The sequence below is a fragment of the Coregonus clupeaformis genome, chromosome 5 (genome assembly GCF_020615455.1).
Source record: "Coregonus clupeaformis isolate EN_2021a chromosome 5, ASM2061545v1, whole genome shotgun sequence".
NCBI classification, from domain to species: domain Eukaryota; kingdom Metazoa; phylum Chordata; class Actinopteri; order Salmoniformes; family Salmonidae; genus Coregonus; species Coregonus clupeaformis.
In genome coordinates, this window is record NC_059196.1 from 11,529,559 (window position 1) to 11,556,028 (window position 26,470).

Below are 26,470 nucleotides of genomic sequence, written 5' to 3' on the forward strand. Positions count from 1 at the left end.
TGCAATACAGTCTTGCAAAACTCTGCATGCAGTATTTCGATTGGATGTTTGTCCCATTTGGTAAATTCAGTATTAGAGAGCGGACCCCATACTTCGCTGCCATATAGAGCAATTGGTTCTATAACTGATTGGACATTTTTGAGCCAGATTCTAATTGGAATTTCGATTTTAATATTCCTTTTAATGGCATAGAATGCTCTTCTTGCTTTGTCTCTCAGCTCATTCACAGCCATGTGAAAGCTACCTGTGTTGCTGAAATTTAGTCCTAGATATGTGTAATTTATGTGTGTTCTAATAGAACTGTGTCCAAATAGAATTTATATTTGTCATCCTGATTTCCTGACCTTTTTTGGAATATCATTATATTCCTTTTTTTTAGATTAACGGTCAGAGCCCAGGTCTGACAGAATCTGTGCAGATGATCTAGATGCTGCTGTAACCCCTCCTTAGTGGGAGACAGTAGCACCAGGTCATCTGCGTACAGCAGACACTTGATTTCAGTGTTGTGTAGGGTGAGACCAGGTGCTGCCGATTCTTCTAATGTTTTTGCCAATTCGTTAATGTAGATGTTAAATAGTGTTGGACTTATTGGGCAGCCCTGTTTCACTCCACGTCCCTGAGAGAAGAAGTCTGTTTGCTTGTTGCCGATTTTAATCGCACATTTGTTTTTAGTGTACATTGATTTAATAACATCATATGTTTTCCCTCCAATACCACTTTCTATTAGTTTGTAAAAAAGACCTTCGTGCCAAATTGAATCAAATGCTTTCTTGAAGTCTACAAAACACGAGTAGATTTTGCCTTTGTTTTGATTTACTTGTTTGTCAATTAGAGTCTGGAGGGTGTAAATGTGGTCTGTTGTACGATAATTTTTTACAAATCCAATCTGGCTTCTACTTAGGACGTTGTGTTCATCAAGGAAATTATGTAGTCTGCTGTTTATGATACTGCAGAGAATTTTCCCCAAGTTGCTGTTAACGCAAATTCCTCTGTAATTATTTGGGTCAAATTTGTCTCCATTTTTATAAATTGGTGTGATCAATCCTTGGTTCCAAATATCGGGGAAAATACCTGCAGTTAGGATAATGTTGAAGAGTTTGAGTATAGCCAATTTGAATTTGTGGTCTGTATATTTGATCATTTCATTTAAAATACCATCAGCACCACAGGCCTTTTTGGGTTGGAAAGTTTTTCCAATAATTCTTGTTCTGTAATTGGGGTATCCACAGGATTCTGATAGTCTTTGACTGCTGATTCAAGGATTTGTAACTTTTCTTGTATATCTTGTTGTTCTGGGCTCTTTGTTATATTGCTGTAGAGGTTTGCAAAGTGATTTCTCCACATATCCCCATTTTGGATAGCCAATTCCTCATTATGAGGTTTGTTTAATTTATTCCAATTCTCCCAGAAGTGGTTTGATTCTATGGATTCCTCAATCACATCCAGCTGATTTCTAATGTGCTGTTCCTTTTTTGTTCTTAGGGTGTGTTTGTATTGCTTCAGTGTTTCCCCATATTGAAGACGTATATTTTTGTTGTCTGGGTCTCTGTGTTTATGATTAGATATATTTCTCAATGACTTTCTTAGATTTTTGCAATCATTATCAAACCATTTTTCATGATCTATTATTTTTGGTTTGCTCTTATGTTTCTTAAGATTAGCCAAGGAGGCTAATTTGTCAAATATAAAGTTTATGTTCCAAACGGCCAAATTTATACCTTCATTGGGGTAGGAGAATGTTAATGCTAAAAAGTTGTCCAGGAGAGATTGTATTTTTTGGCTACTAATTGCTTTTTGGTAGATATCTGTACTGTTTGCACTCCATCTATAGGTCTGTTTAGTACCATGTAATTTATTGGGCCGTGATGCTTCATGGTTGGGTTCTGCTCTTTTCAGATACACTGTGATTTTACTGTGGTCAGAGAGAGGTGTTAGTGGGCTGACTGTGAAGGCTCTGAGAGACTCTGGGTTAAGGTCTGTGATGAAGTAGTCTACAGTACTGCTGCCAAGGGATGAGCTGTAGGTGTACCTACCAAAATAGTCCCCTCTTAACCTACCATTGACTATGTACAGACCCAGTGTTCGACAGAGCTTCAGGAGCTGTACTCCATTTTTGTTTTTCACTTTGTCATAGTTGTTTCTAGGAGGGTATGTGGGGAGGGAAAGGTTGTTGCTTCCCGGTAGGTGTTTGTCCCCATGACTGTTAATAGTGTCTAGTTCTTCTGCTGTTCTAGCATTCAGGTCTCCACAGACCAGCACATTGCCTTGGGCCTGAAAGTGACTAATCTCCCCCTCTAGAATGGAGAAACTCTCTTCATTGAAGTAGGGTGACTCTGAGGGGGGAATGTATGTGGCACAGAGGAAGACGTTGTTATCTGTTAAGATAGCCTCCTTGTTGATTTTTAGCCAGATAAAGAATTCTCCTGTTTTGATCAATTCGATTGAATTAGTTAGTTCAGATTTATACCATATTAGCATTCCCCCTGAGTCTCTGCCCTGTGTGATTCCTTTTAATTTGGTGGATGGTACGATTATCTCTCTATAACCTAGTGGACAGCCAGTGGAAACATCACCTCTGCACCATGTTTCCTGTAGTACTACAATATCAACATCATCAATTTCTTTAAGGAAGTCTGGGTTTCTGCTCTTTAGCCCAAAAGCAGAGGACTTCAAGCCTTGTAAATTCCAACATGCAACGTAAAAAGACTTCATAACTGTTTTTTCTTTACATTCAAAATGAGATAAACACTCACAATCCAACAAGAACTATTAAAATAGGATTTTTCAATTAAGGTAAACTCTTATTATGCAAATGTGATTTGTTTATCATTTAAGATAGTATTTGTGTCATGCCACTTGGGTGGATGTAGTGTGAGGATGGTGGAGTTCTTGTGCTCATCTTACCATGACCCTCGGCCTATCACATGTGAGCATAGTAGATTCAGCATTTGTTTGATGTCACTAATTTCGTTGGTGGGAGCTGGACCAGTTGCTCCTCTCACAGCTTGTGCATAGCTCTGTCTGCCGGGCTGTGGCTCCTCCAGGTGTGGGTCTGTGGTGGGGGGGAGGGGGGTGTTAGGCCTCGTCTGGGTGGGTCTGAAGCTGGGCTGGGGTGGTCTGTGCTGCGCTGGATGTGGTGGGCATTGAGGTTGGTGGTGCTGTGGCCGTGGCTGGGGGGTCCAGGGTACTGGTCCGGGGTGTTGTCTCGGTGAACTTAGGGGGGTGGAGATTGCTCCGCTGTACCTGGGTGGAGAGGTCGGGATGCGGTTAAAGCGACGTCCTTGAGAGTCTTAGCAAGGATGGGGACTGTCTCCCTGTACAGGTGAACATGGTCATAGAGACAGTCCAGATCGAGGGTGGGATGGTGGGCCAGGTGTACATTGGGTCGCAGGGCACAGTCCCGGGAGAGGCTGGCGTTTATTCTTTGGATTGTGGCAGGGTGGAAGTCCTTCCTCTGTAGAAAGGTTGACACCACGATCCTTTAGTTGGGGAAGATTGCGGAGGCCTTCTCAATCACTCCCCGTAGTGAAGTCGCCACCCTCTCCTGCTGAGCACCCAGGTCGTTGCTTCCGGTGTGTATGATTATGTGGCTTGGCGACCCAAGCTGGGCCTTATCAAGCAGCGCCATGGCACTCTGCGTTGTTGGGCACCACACCTTTCTCGTTTTGTGTCTAGGGAAAAGTTTCTTCTCCTGAACAAACTTCCCATTTGAGTCCATCAACAGGACAATCTCAGCCAGTGTTTCTTCTGGACTGGAGGGGGTAGAGTTGGGGCTGGTGGGTGTTGGAGCTGGGGTGTGGCTGGTCTGTGCCGCTGTCAGTGGGAAGCTGTTCTGGGGGCTGGGGGGGAGGTATGCAGCTGGCAGGGCTGGGGAAGCCTGGCTGGTTGAGGTGGGCTCCTCTGCTGTGTGATGGCAGGTCATAGAGTGGTGATCTAGCTGCTCCTGCAGTCTGTCTTCTGTTCTCTTTCTCTCCTGCAGCTCCTCTCTTAGTGTGGTCAGCTCGTTATTACTGCTCTGCCTGTCTTTTTGGAGCTCTCTCACCTCCTTTGTTAGATCAGCCAGCTCTCTCTTGAGTCCGTCTCTCTCTTGCTGAACTTGTTTCAACTGTGTTGCAAGGCTGCTGTCCTGCTCTGTCCGCACCTTGGTTAGGAGCTCCTCTAAGGTGTGGATGTCTGGTTGCTGTTTGCTCACACTCTCCCTGAGCAGGACCACCTCTCCCTCCAGTGTGGTGAACTGATCCCTCATGGCAGCTATGGTGGTGAGGAGGGCCTGAGCCTGCTCTGCACTGAGGGGGTCGCTCTCCTCCTGTGGCGTGTCCTCCACTATGGTGGGAAGAAAGGTGCTGGATGTGCCTTTTTGGGTGGGGATAGTGGGGGTGAGGGGGGTGCTGGTGGAGTTTGTCTTGTGGGAGGGCATGTCACTGGTGGTGTCCTTCTCTCTCTCTGCTCTCTCCTTAATGGTCTGAAAGTCTGTTTCAAACAGCCTAAGGTTACCTTGCACCATGACAGTCCCAGTCTTGTAGAGGTTGATTGTTATCATGGTGCTGTCAGGGTCATCTGTCTCTTTCACTTTCAGCTTCCACCCATTACAGATTCCCTCTTTCTTTACGGATGGGTAGTGAGAGCAGACTGCTGAGCGCCATGCATTTGGCTGGTCAGTGAGAAAGATGAGATTACTCACATCACCGTTTTTGTAGAGGTCTGTGAAAAGGGTTTCTGGCCTCCCCTTTAGTAGATTCTGTTTAAAAGCTTTCCTTGTTGTGTCATTTTTGGCCTCTGGAGGGTAGACAATGGACTCAGCACTGAGGGGGAGTGGGGACATGGTGCCTGTGGGCTCTGCTACTACTGCTGCTGCTGCTCTGTTCTGCTGCACCGTTGCTATGGCACCCAGTTTTGTTTGTCTGCTGCTGTTGCTAGCTAGCTCCTGTTTAGCTCAAAAACCAGCAAAAAGAGTGAAAGATCTTCACACACAAAAACAGAAGATATGTTTAAAGTTGGAGTCCGTGCTTCTTTTTGATATACTCACTCAGTTTGGTCGTTTGATGTAGTTGTATTAACTCCCCTTGCTAGGTTTGTCCTAGCTCAATTTTCTGGCTGGCTTGTTAGCCTGCTGGCTATGTTTTTGTTGTGTAGCTAGCTAGTGAGAGTCAAAACTTCTTAATTTGAGGCGCAAAGTTACTTTTTTTTTTAGATTCGAGTGTTTATCTCATTCTAAAAACAAAAAAACTGAAATAAATCAGGAGCTCATGTTGAGCATGACCTCTCTCTCTCAATTCAATTCAATTCAAGCTGCTTTATTGGCATGAAAAACATTGCGTCAATATTGCCAAAGCAACAATGTATACAATATACATTGTAAAAAAAATAATAACAAATAATAATAAAAATGGTAGTAAATAATAATAAATAAATAACAACAATAAAATGGTAACAGTCAATAGTATAAATATAATAAATATACAAATCTAAATATGGAAAATGAAACTATAACTAACTTATAACTAAATAACAATATTAAGTACGTTACTATTTACTATGCAGATGTTATTATTCAGTGTCCCTCAGGCTATGGCAGGCAAATACATATTTGGCTGCAAGAGGAGCCATAGCTCCTTCGCCCATGAGTATTTTTAGTTTTTCCTCTGGGTTTAATAAGTTAAAATTTGGAACAAATCTAGTCATTTCTGTGAATAATGAATGTCTTTGTGAGGAATATTTATCACAGTAAAGGAGAAAGTGCATTTCTGTTTCTACCTCCCCTGTCGTGCAGTGACCACATATACGCTCCTCTTTGGGTAGCCATGTCTTTTTATGTCTGCCGGTTTCTATTGCCAATTGGTGGTCACTCAGCCTGTACTTGGTAAGGATCTGTCTCTGCTTCGTATCTCTGACAGAGTAGAGATAATCAGCCAATTCATATTCTCTGTTTAGGGTCAGATAGCAATTTAGTCGGCTTTGGGATTTTGTTTTGTTTTTCCAATGTTGTAAATATGAGTCCTTTGATTGGTTCATGATTTTGTTCATTAGAATTCTTTCTTTTGAAGCAGTGCTGGTGTCAGCTTGGTTGGTTAGGTCCAACACCAGCTGACTGAGAGGGCTCGTTTCTGGGCTCAGCTCTTGGGTTTGAAGTGCTTTAAATTGCAGACTTGAATTTGGACTTGAATTTAGATGTAGCCAAAATTTTAATGATCTTTTCTGTATTTTTATTACTACTGGAAAGCGGCCCAATTCTGCCCTACATGCATTAGTTGGTGTATTTCTCTGGACTTTAAGAATATTCCGACAGAATTCTGCATGTAGGGCTTCAATTGGATGTTTGTCCCATATTTTAAAGTCCAGTTTATTGAGTGGCCCCCAAACCTCACTTCCGTAAAGAGCTATTGGTAGGATTACACTGTCAAATATTTTGGTCCAAATTCTAATTGGGATATTGATTTTGAATAATTTCATTTTTATTGCATACAATGCTCTGCGGGCTTTTTTCTTTGAGTGCATTCACTGCCATATTAAAGTTTCCCGATGCAGATATGGTCAGACCAAGGTATGTGTAATTTTTAGTGTGTTCAATTATGGTGTTGTTCAGGGTGAATTTATATTTGTGTTTCTGACATCTGTTTTTTTTTTGGAAAATCATGATTTTAGTTTTTTTGAAATTTACTGCCAGGGCCCAATTATTGCAATATTGCTCTAGAATGTTAAGGTTCTGTTGAAGACCTTCTTTGGTTGGTGATAGAAGTACCAAGTCATCAGCATATAGCAGGTATTTTACCTCTGTGTCAAATAGTGTAAGTCCTGGGGCTGGAGAATGGTCTAACATGTCTGCTAACTCATTGATATAAATGTTGAAAAGATTTGCACTCAAACTTCTCTCTCTCTCTGTCTGTCTCCTGTATCTCTCTCGCTCTGTGTGTCTCTTTCTCTCTGTGTGTCTCTCTCTCTCTATCCGTGTGTCTCTCTCTCTCTCTCCGTGTGTCTCTCTCTCCGTGTCTCTCTCGCTCTCTCTGTCTCTCTCTCTTTCTGTGTCTCTCTTGCTCTCTCTGTGTCACTCTCTCTGTGTCACTCTCTCTGTGTCTCTCTCTCTCTTTCTCTTTCTGTCTCTGTGTGTGTCTCTCGCTCTGTCTCTCTCTCTCTCTTTCTCTCTCTGTGTGTCTTTCTCTCTCTCTCTCTCTCTCTCTCTCTCTCTCTCTGTGTCTCTTTCCCTCTGTGTGTGTGTGTCGCTCTCTCTCTGTCTCTCTCGCTCTCTCTCTCTCTGTGTGTCTCTCTCTCTTTCCCTCTCTCTCTCTGTGTGTCTCTCTCTCACGCTCTCTGTGTCTCTCTCTCGCTCTCTGTGTCTCTCTCTATGTGTGTCTCTCTCTATGTGTGTCTCTCTCTATGTGTCTCTCTCTCTCTGTGTCTCTCTCTCTCTCTGTCTGTCTCTTTCTCTCTCTCTGTGTGTGTCTCTCGCTCTGTGTGTATCTCTCTCGCTCTGTGTGTCTCTTTCTCTCTGTGTGTCTCTTTCTCTCTGTGTGTCTCTCTCTGTCGCTCTTTCTGTGTCTATCTCTCTGTGTCTCTCGCTCTCTCTGTCTCTCTCTCTCTGTCTCTCGCTCTCTCTGTGTCTCTCTTTCTCTCTCTGTGTCTGTCTCTCTCTCTTGCTCTGAGTCTCTCTCTCTCTCTCTCTCTCTCTCTCTCTCTCTCTCTCTCTCTCTCTCTCTCTCTCTCTCTCTCTCTCTCTGTGTGTGTCCCTGTGGAACTGGGTACACAGATGGGCCTGTGCTCAGTTAACACTGCTGCCACACTCTGCCCTAATGCCCCTCATGCTACCTCACTGCCCTGGGCCCACAAGGGGCACGTCGCTCAGCCTAACACCAGCTGTTACTCATGCACCCTAGGAGACTAACGTGTGTGCGCGTCTCGGGAAGGTGGTCGAAGTGACAGGTCTGAATACACAGGGGCATTATTATATGGAACACCTTTGATACTCAAGCAGAAAAAAGTATTCCATGTTGCAAATGAGAGCATTCTGTGTAGAATGCTCAATTGAGATCACAGTATTCTGCGTGTTTGTGTTTGTATGTGGATGCCAAAGCAATGACATGCCTTATTGACATTTTTGGCAGTGCATTCCTGGTCAATCTCTTGTCTGATCAAACCATTCCCACACACAGATTAAAATCAGATGCCTCTGTGCTGCTATGTGTGGGTAAAGGGGGCAGAGATACGCACTTGAGTCAGGGCACCAGTGAGGCTCTTACTGTCACCCTCGCCAACCTGAGTCCATTTAGTTACCACAAGGGGGCAGAGTGGTTTCCCTCCTGCTTGCCACCCCCCCACATTTTCACCTAATCCACCATTTCATTTACATTTTAGTCATTTAGCAGACGCTCTTATCCAGAGCGATTTACAGTTAGTGAGTGCATACATTTTCTCCTCTCTTCCGCTGCAGATTCCCTCGTGTCCTCCTTTGCCCCTCTCCATCTAGTCTCTTTCTTTCACCCACTGTCCTCATCTGCTTAGTTTTTCTATACCCCCATCTCTTTTCCTTGCCCTCTCTCTCGCTCTCTCTCTCTCTGCTCTCTCTCTGCCTCTCTCTCCCTCTGCCTCTCTCTCTTTCAATTCAATTTGCTTTATTGGCATGACGTAACAATGTACACATTGCCAAATCTTACTTTGGATATTTACACTATTAACATCAATAAAATAATAATAATCAATATTGTCAACGGGACAACAGTAACGACAATAACCAAGGGTCAAAATAACCATTGAACAATAACAATATAGAGGACATGTGCAGGTTGGTTGGTCTGTCAGACACTGTCCCTCATCTTATGGCAGGCAGCAATGTAGTGCACTGCCAACCCACAGCTCTCTGCCTCCTCCCCCAACAGGACGGGTAGCCTATTCTCATCAGAGAGGTCTTTGAAACCTTGAAAAATGGTTACTCTCTCTCGCGCTCTGTCTCTCTCTCTCTCTCTCTCTCTCTCTCTCTCTCTCTCTCTCTCTCTCTCTCTCTCTCTCTCTCTCTCTCTCTCTCTCTCTCTCTCTCTCTCGCTCTGTCTCGCTCTGTCTCTCACACTCTCTCTCTGTCTCTCTCTCCTCCCAGTTTCTCTCTCCTGTGTGATGCCAATGCCCCTGTCTCTGTCTGTGTTCAGAGGCAGTGGGATAGTGGTAATCTTCAGTCCGATAGCTCCCTCCTTCAGATCAATATCACAGAGCAGGAAATTAGAACAACCTTTGGGCTCAGCTCTTTTCTCTGTGTGCACCGGGAGGGAGGAGGAGCACACTGCAGCAATACAACACACAGCCCTTAGCCACATCCTCTGATTACACTCTCACTATGGAGTCAGTGCACACGCACATGAATAAATAAAGGCATGCACAAAAATATGCACACACACAAACGCGCTCAGATGGTGACACACCTAAATGCTTTTGACACACTAGAAACGCGTCTCAATGTAAAACACACAGTCCTACTCTAACTCACACATTGACATATACACTCCGACTCAAACTGAAATGTGCTGTCCAGTTTTATAAGTCACGGAGGCTATTTAAGGATGTTGTTGCCAATGTGACATTTCTGTTCATTACGGCATCGTGACATTCAATGGTGTTAGTGTCCAGAGCTTGTTATTTAACACGTACCAACACGTTCACGTTGACTTATTATGGTAGTGTACTGTAATATTATTTCTGTAAACTATAAACGTAGTTAGGGGTCAGACGTGTGTGTCTGTGTGTACTTGCGGGTGTGCCTGTGTCTTCCTTGTGCCCCCCTCTTTTGTTGAGTATGACAGAGGAGAGGCAGAGGATGACCCTATGATTGTAACTCTAACCGTGTCCAGGGCGTTAGGGGGATAAGTGATGGTATGGAGCAGACCCACATCCTTCCCCTCTCCCTCACCCTATACCAAAAATACATACCCACCCTACCGTATTGTCTGAGCTGCCCACTGCTCTCCTATACACATCCTCTCTTATCCTTCCTCGATCCCCCTCTCAATGTCTGTGTAAGGGCGCTCTCTCCACCCCCACTCGTCCTCCAGCAGTCTCTCCCTCTCTCCTCCCTCACACTTTTGCTACTCTTATTCCCTTTCGGTCCTCTTGTTTTGCACTTCCTCCTTTTTCTACTCCCACTTCTTTTCCTCTGATCTTACTTTCTCTCTTCCACCGTCTCTCTTTCTCTCGCTCTCCATCCCTTCCACAGTCTCCATACGGAGTAATGTTTCTATTTCCACTCAGTGAGTTGTGTGTTCTCCTTGTGGGTGTTGAGATGATGAATGCGTGTTAGCATGTGTGAGCAAGTCTCCTCGTTTTAGCTAGCTCCATAGCGACGTAAAGGGCAGCAGCCAGTGATGCCGTGTTTCCGTGGTGGTCTATGAAAACGGCTGCTTGTTACCGGCAGCAACGGGACCCTGAGACAAACCCCACATCTGGGCTCAGGATCAGTCTGACCCTTGTCAGTGACGCTGTGCCAACGCACCTCCGGAGCCAACTGCCTCTCTCTCTCTCTCTCTCTCTCTCTGTCTGTCTGTCGAGTGAGTGTTTTTTCTTTTCACAGCAGTTGTCATGAATTGTAATGATGAATGAGTGTTCGGTAGAGCGCGAGAGCTGGTCGAACATTCTCATAAGTTTAATGCTTATCGTGGATGTGTGTGTTTGGGACATCACTTGATGATGCCGATGATATACTGTAGGTGGTAAAAGACAAAGCGATGAGGGGAAGAAAATTGAAAAAAATATATAATAATGTCAGGATTATGTGATAAGATGGGATAGTCCTGTAGAAGCAGGAGATGATCGCTCAGACAGGATGTAGATGACCTGTACACAGGAAGTGCTAGTGTTTGGTTTGACCCCGGTCGCAGCAGAGGAAAGGAAACCGGTCCAGAGCTGCTCTCAGAACAAAGAGGGTGATGGAAGTTAACCTCTACATCACACTTTCTGACCTCTGCATTTCGACTGCCATCCTCCCTCTATATCTCTCTCCCCCTCCCTCCCCTGTCCTTGTTACCTCACTCTGGCTCTGTATGGTTAAGAGCGTGAAGGCAGCATGCCAGAGTAGGGCTGTGGCGGTCATTACATTTTGTCAGCCGGTGATTGTCATGCCTACATCATAACAATAAATCCATTATTTATTTTAGGCAGGTTTAAAGAAACATGATGTGAAGAAAATGTAGCTTATTTCAGAAGAACAGAATAGCATATTCTGAGTCGTCCTTATGTTAGGCCCTGATCTGGCTATGCCATATGGCTGTGGGCTACACTAGTTCAGTTAGCAGCCAAGATTTGCTTATAATTTCCGTGGCATTATTTTATAGTAAGAAGAATACAATTGAACATAGCTGAATAAAATAGAAAGGATATTTTCCCCAAATGATAGGGAGTGCGCGCACATGCGGCTATTCTGTGTTGAGTAGTTAACAAAGAAACAGGTCCTTCTATAACTTAATTTAGTTATTTATGCAATGTTAGTTGTGATACAAACGTTAGGCTCTATGTTTTGATTTGTAATACATTCTAAGGCTGCATGATGCGACTAATGATGTTTTGAAAAAAGTTGCATGAAAGGCATGAGCTCTGATTTGTTTCTTGTGCAGGCTGCACACACTTCATCAGTTTCTAATTCACAATTTGACAAGCACTTGATAATATTTTCACCCATCAGACTGTTCTCAGTTTAATCTGGTCTTTACCTACCAATATATCAAATCAAATGTATTTATAAAGCCCTTTTTAAATCACAAGATGTTTATACAGAAACTCAGCCTTAAACCCCAAAGAGCAAGCAATGCAGATGTAGAAACACGGTGGTAGCAAAAACTCCCTAGAAAGGCAGAGACCTAGGAAGAAACCTAGAGAGGACCAGGCTTTGAGGGGTGGCCCATGTTGACTCCAATGCTTCCCACAGTTGTCAAGTTTGCTGGATGTCCTTTTGGGTTGTGGACAATTCTTGATACACACTGGAAACGGTTGAGCATGAAAAATCCAGCAGCGTTGCAGTTCTTGACACAAACTGGTGCGCCTGGCACCTACCACCATACCCCGTTCAAAGGCACTTAAATGTTTTGTCTTGCCCATTCAACATCTGAATGGCACACACACAATCCATGTCTCAATTGTCTCAAGGCTTAAAAATCTTCTCCCCTTCATTTACATTTTAGTCATTTAGCAGACATCTACACTGATTGAAGTGGATTTAAGTGATATCAATAAGGGATCATAGCTTTTTCTGGTCAGTCTATGTCATGGAAGGAACAGGTGTTCTTAATGTTTTGTATACTCAGTGTATATGTGGAATAATTCTTTATTTACAATGGCCCACAAAATAAACGTCAGCCATATCCTGCACTCGAATGGCGGTAATGTGTGGTTACGTTTTTAATATGCCAGGTTTCATTAGGCTCTCTGTAGGCTATGGGCTGTACAAATGTGTTCCAGGGGTCCTAAGCATACAGATTATGTTTGAAGTTATTTGGCCACTTTAGTTGTGATACAAACCTTAACAAAACATATAGGCCAATGGGCTAGGCTACATGATGCATGTGACTTTGATTTGGAAAAGTCGCAGAAATATGGCATGCGCTGTTTCTTGCCTTAGACTGCACACGCTGGGCATCATTCACAAGCGATAATATTCTCACCCAACCGACTATTCTCAATTTTGTCTTATCTTTACATACACTAAATAATATATGTGCAAATTAGTTTAGATTTAGAATGGGCCATTATCATGCACCTGTTGGAACAGGGGCTTTGGAAAAAAAGACATGTCATCCGTATACACTTGAATAGCGAATGGAGGACGCTTTTCCCGCAGTTCATTTTTATTCCAGTCAGGTAGGCTACTCCAGTTATAAAGCAAAGCAATGTGCTTAATAATAGGAAAGTAGAGAAATATATAGTATATAATAGGCCTAGCTTATAGAAAGCTGATGGGATCCTCCTCTTTTTAATAGAGGCCATCAAAACTCTGTTTTCTCACGCAATTGCACAGCATAGCCTATAGAAATGTTGCTCAACATGGGGCTATAGGAACACTTATTTAATTCCATGCATCAACCAGCTATGAGGAGCTGGCTCTAGCTGCGCAACAGGTGATCCTATTCCACTCAAACTCTGAATGCCAGGGCTCTCATTAAGTGTTTGATTGATTTCCGATTTCATTTGCATTGATGTCGGAGTGATTAGAGGGACAATAGAGCATGGAGTACCAGACCATTAGCGACAGGCCATTAGCGACTGACCGTTAGCAAGTTTGGTAGGCCACTAATGACCATCAGCAGCATCAGAGCGCAGTTTTGGAGAAGCCTAGTTACCGTGACTCAGCGGTCACGTGGAATTTGACTGTGGTCATGACTTGTGACTCTGGTCATGCTTCGTGACTGCCAATGTAGCGGTAATACGGTTAACTGTAACAGCCCTACGCCAGGGTTGTGCGTTCGATTCCTGCTGGGGCCACTAATGCGAAAGTGTTTGCACTCACTGTTGTAAATCGCTTTGGATGAAAGCCTCTGCTAAATGGCATGTATTATTATATAGTATGTCTCTTCCTCCTCTCCTTCTTTTGCTATTCTCTTCTATGTCTCCCTCCTCCCCCCTCTGTCTCCCTCCTCCCCCCTCTATCTCTCTCTCCATCCCTTGTTCCCCTTGAGTCTGGCTAGAAAAGCTTTTGTGGATAATTGATCGGCAGAAGGAGGGGATCGATGCCGCTCGTCTTGAGTGAGAGCCTCATTTCCTACCGCTTCTCCCTCTCCCTGTCTCGGGATTTGTCTTTGTCTCCTCTCTAGCTCCCTCACTGTCTGTCCACACCCTTGTCCTCTCCATGTCTGTGGGAAAGGCATGGATTGCAGAGAGAGGGGAGGATGATAAGCAAAGAGGGGAGGAGAAAGAGAGGGATGATGAACACATGGGACCAGAGTTCATTAAGTCATTTTTATGGATCTTGAACTATAGTAGCCCCAGTAGGACACAATGCACCGGAGCACTTTCTGAGTTTCATTGATAGTGCTTATGATATGTCTCGGTGGGGGGTACACAAGGCCAGGCCACTAATAGTCTCCACTGTGTCTGTTGTTTCATTACTACACAATCTCTGCATAGAACACTGCTTCTGACAGCACTCTCTTTTGGAAGTACTTACGCAGAGGCTATAGGAGGACTTGTGTTATTGATGTCTGGGAGGGTGTGTTCTGACTGAGTTGGATTGATGAAAAATGTAATGTTGAAAGCATCAGGTGGATAAAGTGTACTGAATCTCTCTTCTCTCTCTCTCTCTCCTCTCTCTCTCTCTCTCTCTCTCTCTCTCTCTCTCTCTCTCTTTCTTCTCGGTCTTCTCTTTTCTCTCCTCTCTCTTCTCTCTCCTCTCTCGTGTGTCTCTCTTCTCTCTCTCTCTCTCTCTGTCTCAGGTATCACTACTGAAGGGATCTACAGGGTGAGTGGGAACAAGTCAGAGATGGAGAGCATGCAGAGGCAGTTTGACCAGGGTGAGTCACCAGAACCTCTCTTTTGACCGTAAACATTCAATACAACACACACATATACAGTGAGGGGAAAAAAGTATTTGATCCCCTGCTGATTTTGTACGTTTGCCCACTGACAAAGAAATGATCAGTCTATCATTTTAATGGTAGGTTTATTTGAACAGTGAGAGACAGAATAACAACAAAAAAATCCAGAAAAACGCATGTCAAAAATGTTATAAATTGATTTGCATTTTAATGAGGGAAATATGTATTTGACCCCCTCTCAATCAGAAAGATTTCTGGCTCCCAGGTGTCTTTTATACAGGTGATGAGCTGAGATTAGGAGCACTAATCTCAGTTTGTTACCTAATCTCAGCTTGTTACCTGTATAAAAGACACCTGTCCACAGAAGCAATCAATCAATCAGATTCCAAACTCTCCACCATGGCCAAGACCAAAGAGCTCTCCAAGGATGTCAGGGACAAGATTGTAGACCTACACAAGGCTGGAATGGCCTACAAGACCATCGCCAAGCAGCTTGGTGAGAAGGTGACAACAGTTGGTGCGATTATTCACAAATGGAAGAAACACAAAATAACTGTCAATCTCCCTCGGCCTGGGACTCCAGGCAAGATCTCACTTCGTGGAGTTGCAATGATCATGAGAACGGTGAGGAATCAACCCAGAACTACACGGGAGGATCTTGTCAATGATCTCAATGTAGATGGGACCATAGTCACCAAGAAAACAATTGGTAACACACTACGCCGTGAAGGACTGAAATCCTGCAGCGCCCGCAAGGTCCCCCTGCTCAAGAAAGCACATATACAGGCCCGTCTGAAGTTTGCCAATGAACATCTGAATGATTCAGAGGAGAACTGGGTGAAAGTGTTGTGGTCAGATGAGACCAAAATCGAGCTCTTTGGCATCAACTCAACTCGCCGTGTTTGGAGGAGGAGGAATGCTGCCTATGACCCCAAGAACACCATCAAACATGGTGGTGGAAACATTATGCTTTGGGGTGTTTTTCTGCTAAGGGGACAGGACAACTTCACAGCATCAAAGGGACGATGGACGGGGTCATGTACCGTCAAATCTTGGGTGAGAACCTCCTTCCCTCAGCCAGGGCATTGAAAATGGGTCATGGATGGGTATTCCAGCATGACAATGACCCAAAACACATGGCCAAGGCAACAAAGGAGTTGCTCAAGAAGAAGCACATTAAGGTCCTGGAGTGGCCTAGCCAGTCTCCAGACCTTAATCCCATAGAAAATCTGTGGAGGGAGCTGAAGGTTCGAGTTGCCAAACGTCAGGCTCGAAACCTTAATGACTTGGAGAAGATCTGCAAAGAGGAGTGGGACAAAATCCCTCCTGAGATGTGTGCAAACCTGGTGGCCAACTACAAGAAACATCTGACCTCTGTGATTGCCAACAAGGGTTTTGCCACCAAGTACTAAGTCATGTTTTGCAGAGGGGTCAAATACTTATTTCCCTCATTAAAATGCAAATCTATTTATAACATTTTTGACATGCGTTTTTCTGGATTTTTTTGTTGTGATTTTGTCTCTCACTGTTCAAATAAACCTACCATTAAAATTATAGACTGATCATGTCTTTGGGCAAACGTACAAAATCAGCAGGGGATCAAACACTTTTTCCCTCACTGTACACACACACACACCAACAATATGAATGATCAACAGTATGCTACAATGTACACTCACAGCCAGTTTATTAGGTACCTCGTTCACGAAAATGGTTTGCTCCTACAGACCGTGAGTCACGTGGCCGTGGCTTGCTATATAAAGCAGGCAGACAAGTATCGAGGCATTCAGTTACTGTTCGATTGAACGTTAGAATGGGCAAAACATGTGACTTTGAGTGTGGTATGATCATCGGTGCCAGGCGCGCCGGTTCCAGTATCTCAGAAACTGCTATCCTACTGGGCTTTTCACGCACGACAGTGTCTAGGGCAGGGTTTCCCAAACTCGGTCCTCGGGACCCCAAGGGGTGCAGGTTTAGTTTTTTGCCTTAGCACTACACAGCTGATTCAAATAATCAACTAATCATCAAGCTTAGATCATTTGAATCAGCTGTGTAGTGTTTGACCAAAAATCAAAATGTGCACCCCTGCAAGCTGGTTTAGGGTTTACAGAGAATGGTACGACAAACAAAAAACATCCAGTCAGTGGCAGTCCTGTGGGTGAAAACAGCTCGTTGATGATAGGTCGAACAGGCGGGCCACAGGCAAATAACGGCGCAGAACTACATTCCGTAAACGCACAACTCGTCAGTCCTTGTCACGGAAGGGCTATTGCAGCAGATGACCACACTGGGTTCCACTTCTATCAGCTAAAAGCAAGAAGAAGCGACTCCAGTGGCCACGTGATCACCAACATTGGACAATTGCGGAGTGGAAAAACATTGTCTAGTCCGACGAATCCTGGTTCCTGTTGCGTCATGCTGATGGCAGAGTCAGGATTTGGCATTAGCAGCATGAGTCCATGGCCCCATCCTGGTGTAATGGTGTGGGGAATGTTTTCCTGTCACACGTTAGGTCCCTTTGATACCAATTGAGCAACGTTTCCATGCCCTGAAGAATTCAGGCTGTTCTGGAGGCAAAGGGGGGTCTGACCTAGTACTTGATGGGTGTACCTAGTACACTGGCCACTGAGTGTAATTATTGTAGGGTTGTCAGACCCCATGCCACCCGTAGTCGGTGCCTACATGTACACATACTGACCTATGCACATACAGGCACACACACAAACTCACATAACTAGGCACAAACAGGCCACATAGGTGCAGTGTTAGTGTGTTGTATCTATCCAGAAGCCTGTTGTCCAACGGATTCACCTAATTAACCTGGGAGCATCTGTAGCATTGATCTACAGGAAGGATAGGCCTTTCTCACACCATAGCGTAGCTTCTCTGTGTGTGTCCATGCGTATGTGTGGTGTGGGCCGTTAATTACCTCCAGATTGATTTGGTTAATGAAGCATGCTCGCTGGTATATACCACTGCACATTGGTGTGTGTGTGTGCGCACATCAGTGAGGCTGAATCCAGCTGAGGTAATCAGAAGCGAAGTCCTGTGTCCAATCGATCAGGACACTAGACCAAGGTGACAATACAATTACATCTAAAATTACAGCACAGGTAGACCATAGCCACAAATCAGCTATCACCTAGCCACCCCTTACAGCACAGGTAACCCATAGCGTTAGAACCACACCTGTTGTGTCGGAGATCTCTAAAGCCCAGTTCAGATCCAACAGACGAGACGGTTTTATGCAGTTTTAGAATGAGGTTTTCTTGATCTGAACCGTCTAGTTTTAGAACGTCTCATGTCGGCTGTTGGAGTTTCCAAGGTTCAACATGTCAAATTTTAGCTAAAGACTTGGGATGAGACGGATCCGTTTAGCCAATCAGAGAGCAGTGCGCTGACGTTCTGTGTTTAGCCAAGCAGACTGCTAGCTAGCTATTTTGCTGCTGTTAGCGAGCCTAGCTTACTGATATTTATCTGAAAAGTCACAGTGTGCCCTGTTTCTGGTGCATGTATTTCATGATACTGGTTTTCTACAACGCCGTTCTACAACAAGTGGCAACTTTGCACTTTGTATCAAAGTTGTATCGAGTCACTGATTTACTGTTACCGTGGAAACAGTCTCAACTGCCCGTATCGTCGTCTTGATCTGAATGCCCTGTCTTTAGTCAACTGTTCTTCAACACAAAATTCTAAAACTGGCTAGTTTGGTCTCGTCTCTCCTTATGTCGGCTGTTGTATCTGAACCGGGCTCTAGGAGCACTGAGATCTGGAGCTCACTCTGAGGCCTGGTCTGAAAACAGGTCTGAACCGGATAGCACTAGGCATTACTGGGTGAGAACTGACTTGGGACCAGTGTTATCACTGAAGCTGGTCTGTTATGAACACAACAGGTCCTCTTTTCCTCCACTCTCTCTTTTTCATTCCTCCTTGCTATCCCCTCACCATCGCTATCTCTCTCAATCCCCCCCCTCCTTTCTATTTCCCCCCATCTCCATGCCTCCCTTCCTCTACATTTGTTATAGATAGGAGAGAGTCATCAGAGAAGGGTTTAATAGTCTAATTTCCTTATCCTTCTCTCCTCCCCTCCTTCACCCCCTTCCTTCTCTCTTCCCCTCCTCCACCCCCTTCCTTCTCTCTTCCCCTCCTTCACCCCCTTCCTTCTCTCCTCCCCTCCTTCTCTCACACTCTTTCTCTGTGTTTTGTACAACAAGCCCATGTCAGTGGGGCAGGCGACGCCTGTGATTACTCTTGGTTTATAGTTTTATTCAGCAGTTGTGCTTCTGGTGCTGCCAACCTCATTCCCACTCTCTCCCATGTGGTCACTTATACTGAGCTGCCACACAGAATAAGAGAGACTCACTGAGGAGCTGTAGCCAATTGGATGCAGTTCCTTCTAATGGGATGAGCAGAACTTTGTGTGCTGGTGTTGTTGGTTGTTTATTCAGGTATTTTAGTCTATCACCAGGTGGGGTGATACTATAGCAGTAAAACAAATGAGTTTAAGGCAGACTGTGTGTGTGTACACGTGTTTCATATTGTCTCTTGCAGATCATATCCTAAATCAGGTGTCTCTTCCATGTCTTATTCTAATGAATCCCTCTGTCGCTGTCTCTCTGTCTCCCTGCTAGACCATAACCTGGACCTGGTGGAGAAGGACTTCACTATCAACACAGTGGCCGGGGCCATGAAGGCCTTCTTCTCTGAGCTGCCTGAACCCCTGGTGCCCTACAGCCATCAGATCGAACTGGTGGAGGCATTCAGTAAGACATGGGGCTGGGGAGAGGGGTGGAGAAAGGGGGGCTGGGGAAAGAGGTTTGGGGAGAGAGGGGCTGGGGTGGGGAGAGGGGGTCTGGGGCTGGGGAGAGAAAGGGTTGTCCTTGCTCAACCTACTTGGTCTCTATGAAGAAACCAGTGCCATTTTAAGATGAGGGAGGACACTTTTTTTTATGAGCATGGCCTTATTTCTATTACAGCATATTGGATGGCTGTCATTCATATTCCATTCACCTAGCTCAATGTAACATCGATAGGTTTAGGCTACTACATGATATTACAATTTTCCCTATACTCTTCAGGAGGTTGCTACAACCTAGGAATGAAAGTTTACAACTTAAGTGAACAGGGCTAGAGAAATTTGAGTAATCAAGGTAACAGACATTGACACATTCAATACCACCTTGCACTCTCTTGCCTGCATCTAGCTGATCTAGAGTGTAAACATTAGTCCAACAGTTGCAAACAAGAGTTTTCTATTATACATATTCAGGTACGTTTATCCAGTTTCATTCCGTTTGCTTCCATTTAAGAAATGTTTGAACCGAATCAGCGGATCACACGCAAACACAGTTCACTTTCATAGCAGCCACATACAAACAGTATGATTCCTTTGATCATTGTATAATTCCTTCTCGCATCTACTCGCTCTCCTCCTCTCACCTTTTCCCTTCGCTTGTGGACTTCAGTGCACAACACATCAGCTGTCTATGACCGGGCGAAAAAACCTTTACAAGCAAACCTTCATATCATAACCACTAACCACTCCACACAGCAGCCTACATTGTTGTCACCATATTAACGTCATGGTCAACATAGCTACTAGAACTAATGCGTTAGTAAACCCGCTACAATTATGCAGTACAGTGTACAGTCAGCAGCAAGCAGTTTATCAGTTACACCGGCGGGCCCTTACCTTGACTTAGAGTTCCCGTGTTTGGTAGCCATAGCCAGCTAGCTAACAGCTTCCCTCTCTGTTTGAGCCAGGTGTTTGTGTAGGCTAAACTAGCTAGCTACATTCACTAGCTATGTAAGAGAGAATAAATACAACTAAATATAGCAATCTCTCTCTCTTGCTTCTCCATTTTTGAAGAAATTAACTTTCTCTCTCTTTGAGTCAACTACTCACCACATTTTATGCTTTTAGTACTAGATTCATTCTTTGATCCTTTGATTGGGTGGACAACATGTCAGTTCATGATGCAAGAGCTCTGATAGGTTGGAGGACGTCCCGTGGAAGTTGTCATAATTACTGTGTAAATCTATGGAAGGGGGTGAGAACCACGAGCCTCCTAGGTTTTGTATTGAAGTAAATGTACCCAGAGGAGGATGGAAGCTAGCTGTCCTCCGGCTACACCATGGTGCTACCCTGCAGAGTGCTGTTGAGGCTACTGTAGACCTTCATTGCAAAACAGTGTGTTTTAATCAATTATTTAGTGACGTGAATATATTTAGTATAGTTTTATCTAAAAAGGATAACTTTTTCACTGAAAATTCACTGAGGAGAATGGTTCTCCCCTTCCTCCTCTGAGGAACCTCCACTGGAAGACGCACACATTTGCTGTGAAGAAAGACAAACCAAATTCATACAGAATGTTAGATTAACAAGTGGACTTCTTTCCACTCCGGTCTGTCACCCCCATTGAGTTTTGTAATCCGTTGTCGTGTAGATTTAAGGTGTAGGGTCGCGGCCCAGAGATTTACCTCTACTCCGGAGGGCGGCCATCACTCAGTGAGCAGTGTGTGTGCGTGCGTGTGAGCGAGGCCCCTGAGCCGTGACAAAACCCTGATAAAACCCTGCAGCCTGCAGCAGGAGAGAGACGCTACACACACTGTTTTAAAGAGTAGTTCAAAAAGTAACAATTACAGGATGGATTGCAGAACTCTGTGTATGACTGTAGACTGCAGAAGAAGTGAACACGACTGGGTTTGAAGAAGGAGCTGGATAACGTGAAATGCTGTGTGTGTGTGAGAGAGTGACTCCATCTGCCTCGCACACATGGAGACACACAAGACTGGCTGTGTTGGAGTGCTGATAGCTTGTCTGACTCACTCCTACCATTGGGCTCAGCACACCCAGAGGACCTGTGTGTGTTCATGTGTGTATGGGTTTATAACTGTGTGTGTGATCACTGCTATGCTTTAAGTCATCGCTGACTCTCAGCTGTGATTTCAGTTTGTGTCAGTGTGTGCCATGCTTCCCCCCCTCCCCGTCCCTGCATGTGTGTGGCCTTTGTCTGGTTGTGTGTGTGCATTCATGTTCTTTCATTCTTCCTCTCTAACCTCTCCTGTCTCTTGTCGCCCAATCAGAGATCAATGATAGGGATCAGCGGGTTCACGCCATGAAGGACATCCTGCGCCGCTTCCCCAGGGAAAACTACGACGTCTTCAAATACGTCATCAACCACTTGAACAAGTGAGTGGCTAGGTGACAGGGCTGTGACAGCCATGCTGACTACAGTAACAGTCATCCACCCCGCGACCTTTGACCTTCCACCCTGCCCGCTATACCCCTGGCTCCATTGAGTCAGCTTTAAATTCAGTCAATTGAGTCATAGCACAAACACTGCAGAGTTTAGATTTCTAGACTGTTACTTTATGATTTATTTCAATTTACATTGTGTTTTCTATCTCTCTGTCTCTCCCTTAACCCTCCCTCAGGGTGAGCCAGAATAACCGTTTGAACCTGATGACCAGTGAGAATCTGTCCATCTGTTTCTGGCCTACTCTGATGCGGCCCGACTTCACCACTATGGATGCCCTGACGGCCACGCGGACCTACCAGACAATCATCGAGTCCTTCATCCACCAGTGTGCTTTCTTCTTCTACAATCAGCCCCTGTCTGACACCCTTAGCGGGCACGCCTCCCCCACTGCCACCCTCTCCTCCCACGGGGGAACCTCGGCCTACTCCTCCTTGGCCTACAACTCTCCTTCCCTCACACCCGCTCCGGCCCCTTACGTTATGCCCACCACGCCGCCCGTCATCCCCCACTACGGGCCGCCCCATACCCAGATCCAGCAGTCCCCGCCCCACACCCCCCAGTCCCCCATCCAGGCCCTGCTGCCTCCCCTGCACCCCCATCACCCCCCCACGGAACAACACATGCTGTGAACCAGGGATGGAAGGAAAGAGAGAGATTAGAGATAGAGATGGAAGGAGTTTGAGATTCAGAGCTAGGTATGAGGGAGCGGTGAGAGAGAAGTGTAAGTGGTGAGAAATATGGAGAGAAAGAGAAGGGAATGAGTTTGAGAGACCGGCAAAGCAAAAGAGATGAGCGGGTGAGTGAGATGCAGTACATATAGGGAAAAACTGTTGGGAGAGGGGGTTATCCAACCCCCATTGCGTTTAAGGATATACACACACACACTACGCAGGGTAGTGAGCCACTAGTAGAACATGTAGTCTCTTGACTCTTCTCTCTCTACCACTTCTTCTGCCCCCTTCTCCACTGCCTTAGTGAGTACCTCCCCCTCCAACACACACACACACACTCTGCTGCCCTCCCACTGGAGCCTCACCCAGACACCCCTGTGTCGCCAGCCCATGTCATTTGGGCTCAGTGAGGGAGTAACACCCAGGAAACACCATGTGTCATGTCCCTCCCCAACCATAAGAGACCTCAGAACTGCTGACCGTAGCCAGGCAAGGTATCTGTGGGAGGGAACATGAACTGTATGGACCTTCTAGCTGGACTCTAAAACCACTCACCAGCGCCCCACCTGCCTTGCCCAGCCACCCCTCACCGCGATCGGGCTGTGGATTGCCAGCGACTGCCCTATCCCCCCAGGTTAATCCAGGTGAAGGGAGGACCAGTAGCTTCTCTGTGTTTATTTGACCATTGTTACCAGGAAATGGACTAGAGGCAGGCTTCACCTCTTCCCCCATGGACTAGCTTCCACTTCAAAATACTTCCTAAACCCCCACCCCTCCGCTTCAGGGTCTGCTACAACCAGAGCTAACGCTAAGAACAAAAGTCTCAACTAACTGGATCTGCAGGGAGGCTGGAGCACAGAACTTTGGGTGCTCTCACATCCTCTGCATCTTGGGAGAGCTCCTCTATTCTTCTCTCTCTTCTCTGACCCCATGCCCCGGAGCCTCCAGGCAATGCTGGAAGACTTCTGTTTTTCTTTTGATTAAAGAGGATGTCTTTACCCCCTGTTTCTTCCTGATGTTTAATGTTGTTCCACCTTTTTTCTCTCTTTCCACCCTATGCTTCCATTTTGCTTTTGAAACTGTGGATCAGTTTTGGAGAGTGTTCCGTTGATGACTGACCAATCAGAATGCACTCTCACACAGCAAGTCCCTCCTGTCAGATGTCCATGCTTACTTCTTATTGGCCCTTGTGCTCTCTGTGAAGGGAGGGAATAACTGGCAGGGAGAATTAGGAGGGATAGGGATTGGGAAGGGGTGGGATTCAGGGATGCACTTTACAGCATTTAGGCTCTTCGACACGGAATGCCGAGAGGAACAGCCATAACGATTCCCTTAAGGATCCCAGGAGGCATTGGGAAGTGGTGGCAGGGAATTCACTCTTCCTCCTGTTACCCATGAGGGGTTTGGAAGCCTGGAGAGACATGGGAGCATGACCTTTGTGTGTGTGTGTATGTGTGTGTGTGTGTGTGTGTGTATGTGTGTGTGTGTGTGTGTGTGTGTGTGTGTGTGTGTGTGTGTGTGTGTGTGTGCACATGCTTCTAATATGGTAGAGAGCGGGAGAATCATTAGTGTAGAGCTCTCTGAAGTTTATTGAGATTGAGAGACTGCAGAGCACTTTTGGGAGCCTCTTTAGTGAGAAGTGCGACATAACAGTTTCTCACCACATCTAATGCGTTGTGAAGTCATGTAGCCATCTCTCTGAGAACACACCATTGCCATCTGGTGGACAACATAGTTACTGCAGCTATGACCTCACCCACCACTGCATGGGCGTAACACTATTCTCTCCACCCCCACCTTGGGTGTAACAGATCTTTCTACATGCGTAATCCCCCATATTTATCTATTGAATGTCAAGTCAAATGCCCAATAGGAATTATTTGTATATAACGTAGATGGAGAGTCTATACTATGAAAGCCATATGAACTGCATTGAGATTAGCCTATGGATGATGATCATATCTGTTGTGTTGCTAGGCTGCCAGCACTTTGCTAGAGATATATACTCTCCAGAGTTAGTGTTGAAGGAGTGTATGACAACATAGATTTTCATGTCAGCTGTCCATGATGCAGACAGTCCAGTGACTAGTCTAGTGTCCAGTTGTGCTCTGCTAGTTGGCAGTACGTAGTGATGTGTAGTCATGTGTTTTTGTACTGAGGCTGGCTCAGGATAGCTGTTCAGATCCATTCAGCTGAGTATGACCAGGATGGACACAAAGGAAAGGAGATGAGGAAGCTAGTTTAGAGTATTGAAACGCAGCCAGTGGTGTTGATAGTCCCTCAGTGCCATCATATGTTTATTGATGTCCCACTTCCTGGTTGGCACCACTTGGTACCCCTGCCCTCTTTTGACACGGCACCGTTCCCTGGTCCAGAGAGACGCTCCAGGATGGAGCAGAACAGACAGTCTATTCATCTGTGTTGATGACTGCGGAATTCCATGGTTCTGTCTGTGGTTGTCATAGAAACCTGTTTGATCGCACACATTAGAAAGAGTGAAACCAAGGTCATGTAATTTGTTTCATTTTGACCCTCAGCTTTACACACTCATGCCTGTCTCCACGTCTCTCCAGTTCCCATTGTCTTGACTGACAGGCCTCCCTGCAAATCACCAGAGTTATACCCTGACGCCAACCCAATGATCTCCTATAAGTATACACCACCTATATGACATGTTTGTTTGTCTGTGTTAGGGACTGATGTCATTTGAGCTGTCAACAGTAGCCAGACATCAGTGTAACTCAACCCTAAAGAAAGACCATGTCACTTACAGTGGAGAATGCATGTATCCTCACGGTCATTGCCCCACTTGATGTAAGCTGGACCTGACCACAGTTGTCCTCTTAGTTAGCTATAGGTTTACTTTTCACAGATGGTGAGTGAGTGAGTGAGTGAGTGAGTGAGTGAGTGAGTGAGTGAGTGAGTGAGTGAGTGAGTGAGTGAGTGAGTGGTGAGTGAGTGGTGAGTGGTGAGTGGTGAGTGAGTGGTGAGTGAGTGAGGTGGTGAGTGAGTGGTGAGTGAGTGAGTGAGTGAGTGAGTGAGTGGTGAGTGAGTGGTGAGTGGTGGTGGTGGTGGTGAGTGAGTGAGTGAGTGAGTGAGTGAGTGGTGAGTGAGTGAGTGAGTGAGTGAGTGGTGGTGAGTGGTGAGTGAGTGAGTGAGTGGTGAGTGAGTGAGTGGTGAGTGAGTGGTGGAGTGAGTGAGTGGTGGTGAGTGAGTGAGTGAGTGGTGAGTGAGTGGTGAGTGGTGGTGAGTGAGTGAGTGAGTGAGTGAGTGGTGAGTGGTGAGTGAGTGAGTGGTGAGTGAGTGAGTGAGTGAGTGAGTGAGTGAGTGAGTGGTGGGTGAGTGAGTGGTGAGTGAGTGAGTGAGTGAGTGGTGAGTGGTGGTGAGTGGTGAGTGAGTGAGTGAGTGGTGAGTGAGTGGTGAGTGAGTGGTGGTGAGTGAGTGAGTGAGTGGTGGTGAGTGGTGAGTGAGTGGTGGTGAGTGAGTGAGTGAGTGAGTGAGTGAGTGAGTGAGTGGTGGTGAGTGAGTGAGTGAGTGGTGGTGGTGGTGGTGAGTAGTGAGTGAGTGGTGGTGGTGAGTGGTGAGTGAGTGAGTGAGTGAGTGGTGAGTGAGTGGTGAGTGAGTGAGTGAGTGAGTGGTGAGTGAGTGAGTGGTGAGTGAGTGAGTGAGTGAGTGAGTGAGTGAGTGAGTGAGTGAGTGAGTGAGTGAGTGAGTGAGTGAGCGAGCGAGCGGTGAATGGGATCATTATTTGGGAGATGGAGGGAGGAGGGGGGGGTGGGGGGGCAAACTCTGGTACTTTTAAATGCCGGTCAGTGGCATTCCCTGTGTATATCAATGTGTTAATACTGAACAGACTGTGAGGCAGCCAAAGACTAAAAAAAAAGGGTGGGGGAGAGAGGAAGCAAAGCGGTAAATGGGGAAAAAAACAATTGTATTAAAAATGTGACTTTGGTTCTGTGATCTTATATGGCTGCGTTGCTTTTCTTTTTCTTTGCAACAATGGTGACAGATGGTCTGTTAAGTTAAAATGAGAAACAAGCAAACT

At 45.5% G+C, this 26,470-nt stretch overlaps 1 protein-coding gene across 1 annotated transcript in view; it reads left to right on the plus strand.

The window, feature by feature from the left end:
- Positions 1 to 25,372, plus strand: part of LOC121560279 (rho GTPase-activating protein 35) — a 92,195-nt gene extending 66,823 nt beyond the window's left edge. The window contains exons 4-7 of the mRNA XM_041873295.2: positions 14,391 to 14,468; positions 19,124 to 19,255; positions 21,579 to 21,684; positions 21,930 to 25,372. Coding sequence (XP_041729229.1) covers positions 14,391 to 14,468; positions 19,124 to 19,255; positions 21,579 to 21,684; positions 21,930 to 22,383 — 770 coding nt within the window. The 3' untranslated portion in view covers positions 22,384 to 25,372. The remainder of the gene's footprint in view (positions 1 to 14,390; positions 14,469 to 19,123; positions 19,256 to 21,578; positions 21,685 to 21,929) is intronic.
- Positions 25,373 to 26,470: the final 1,098 nt, after the last annotated feature.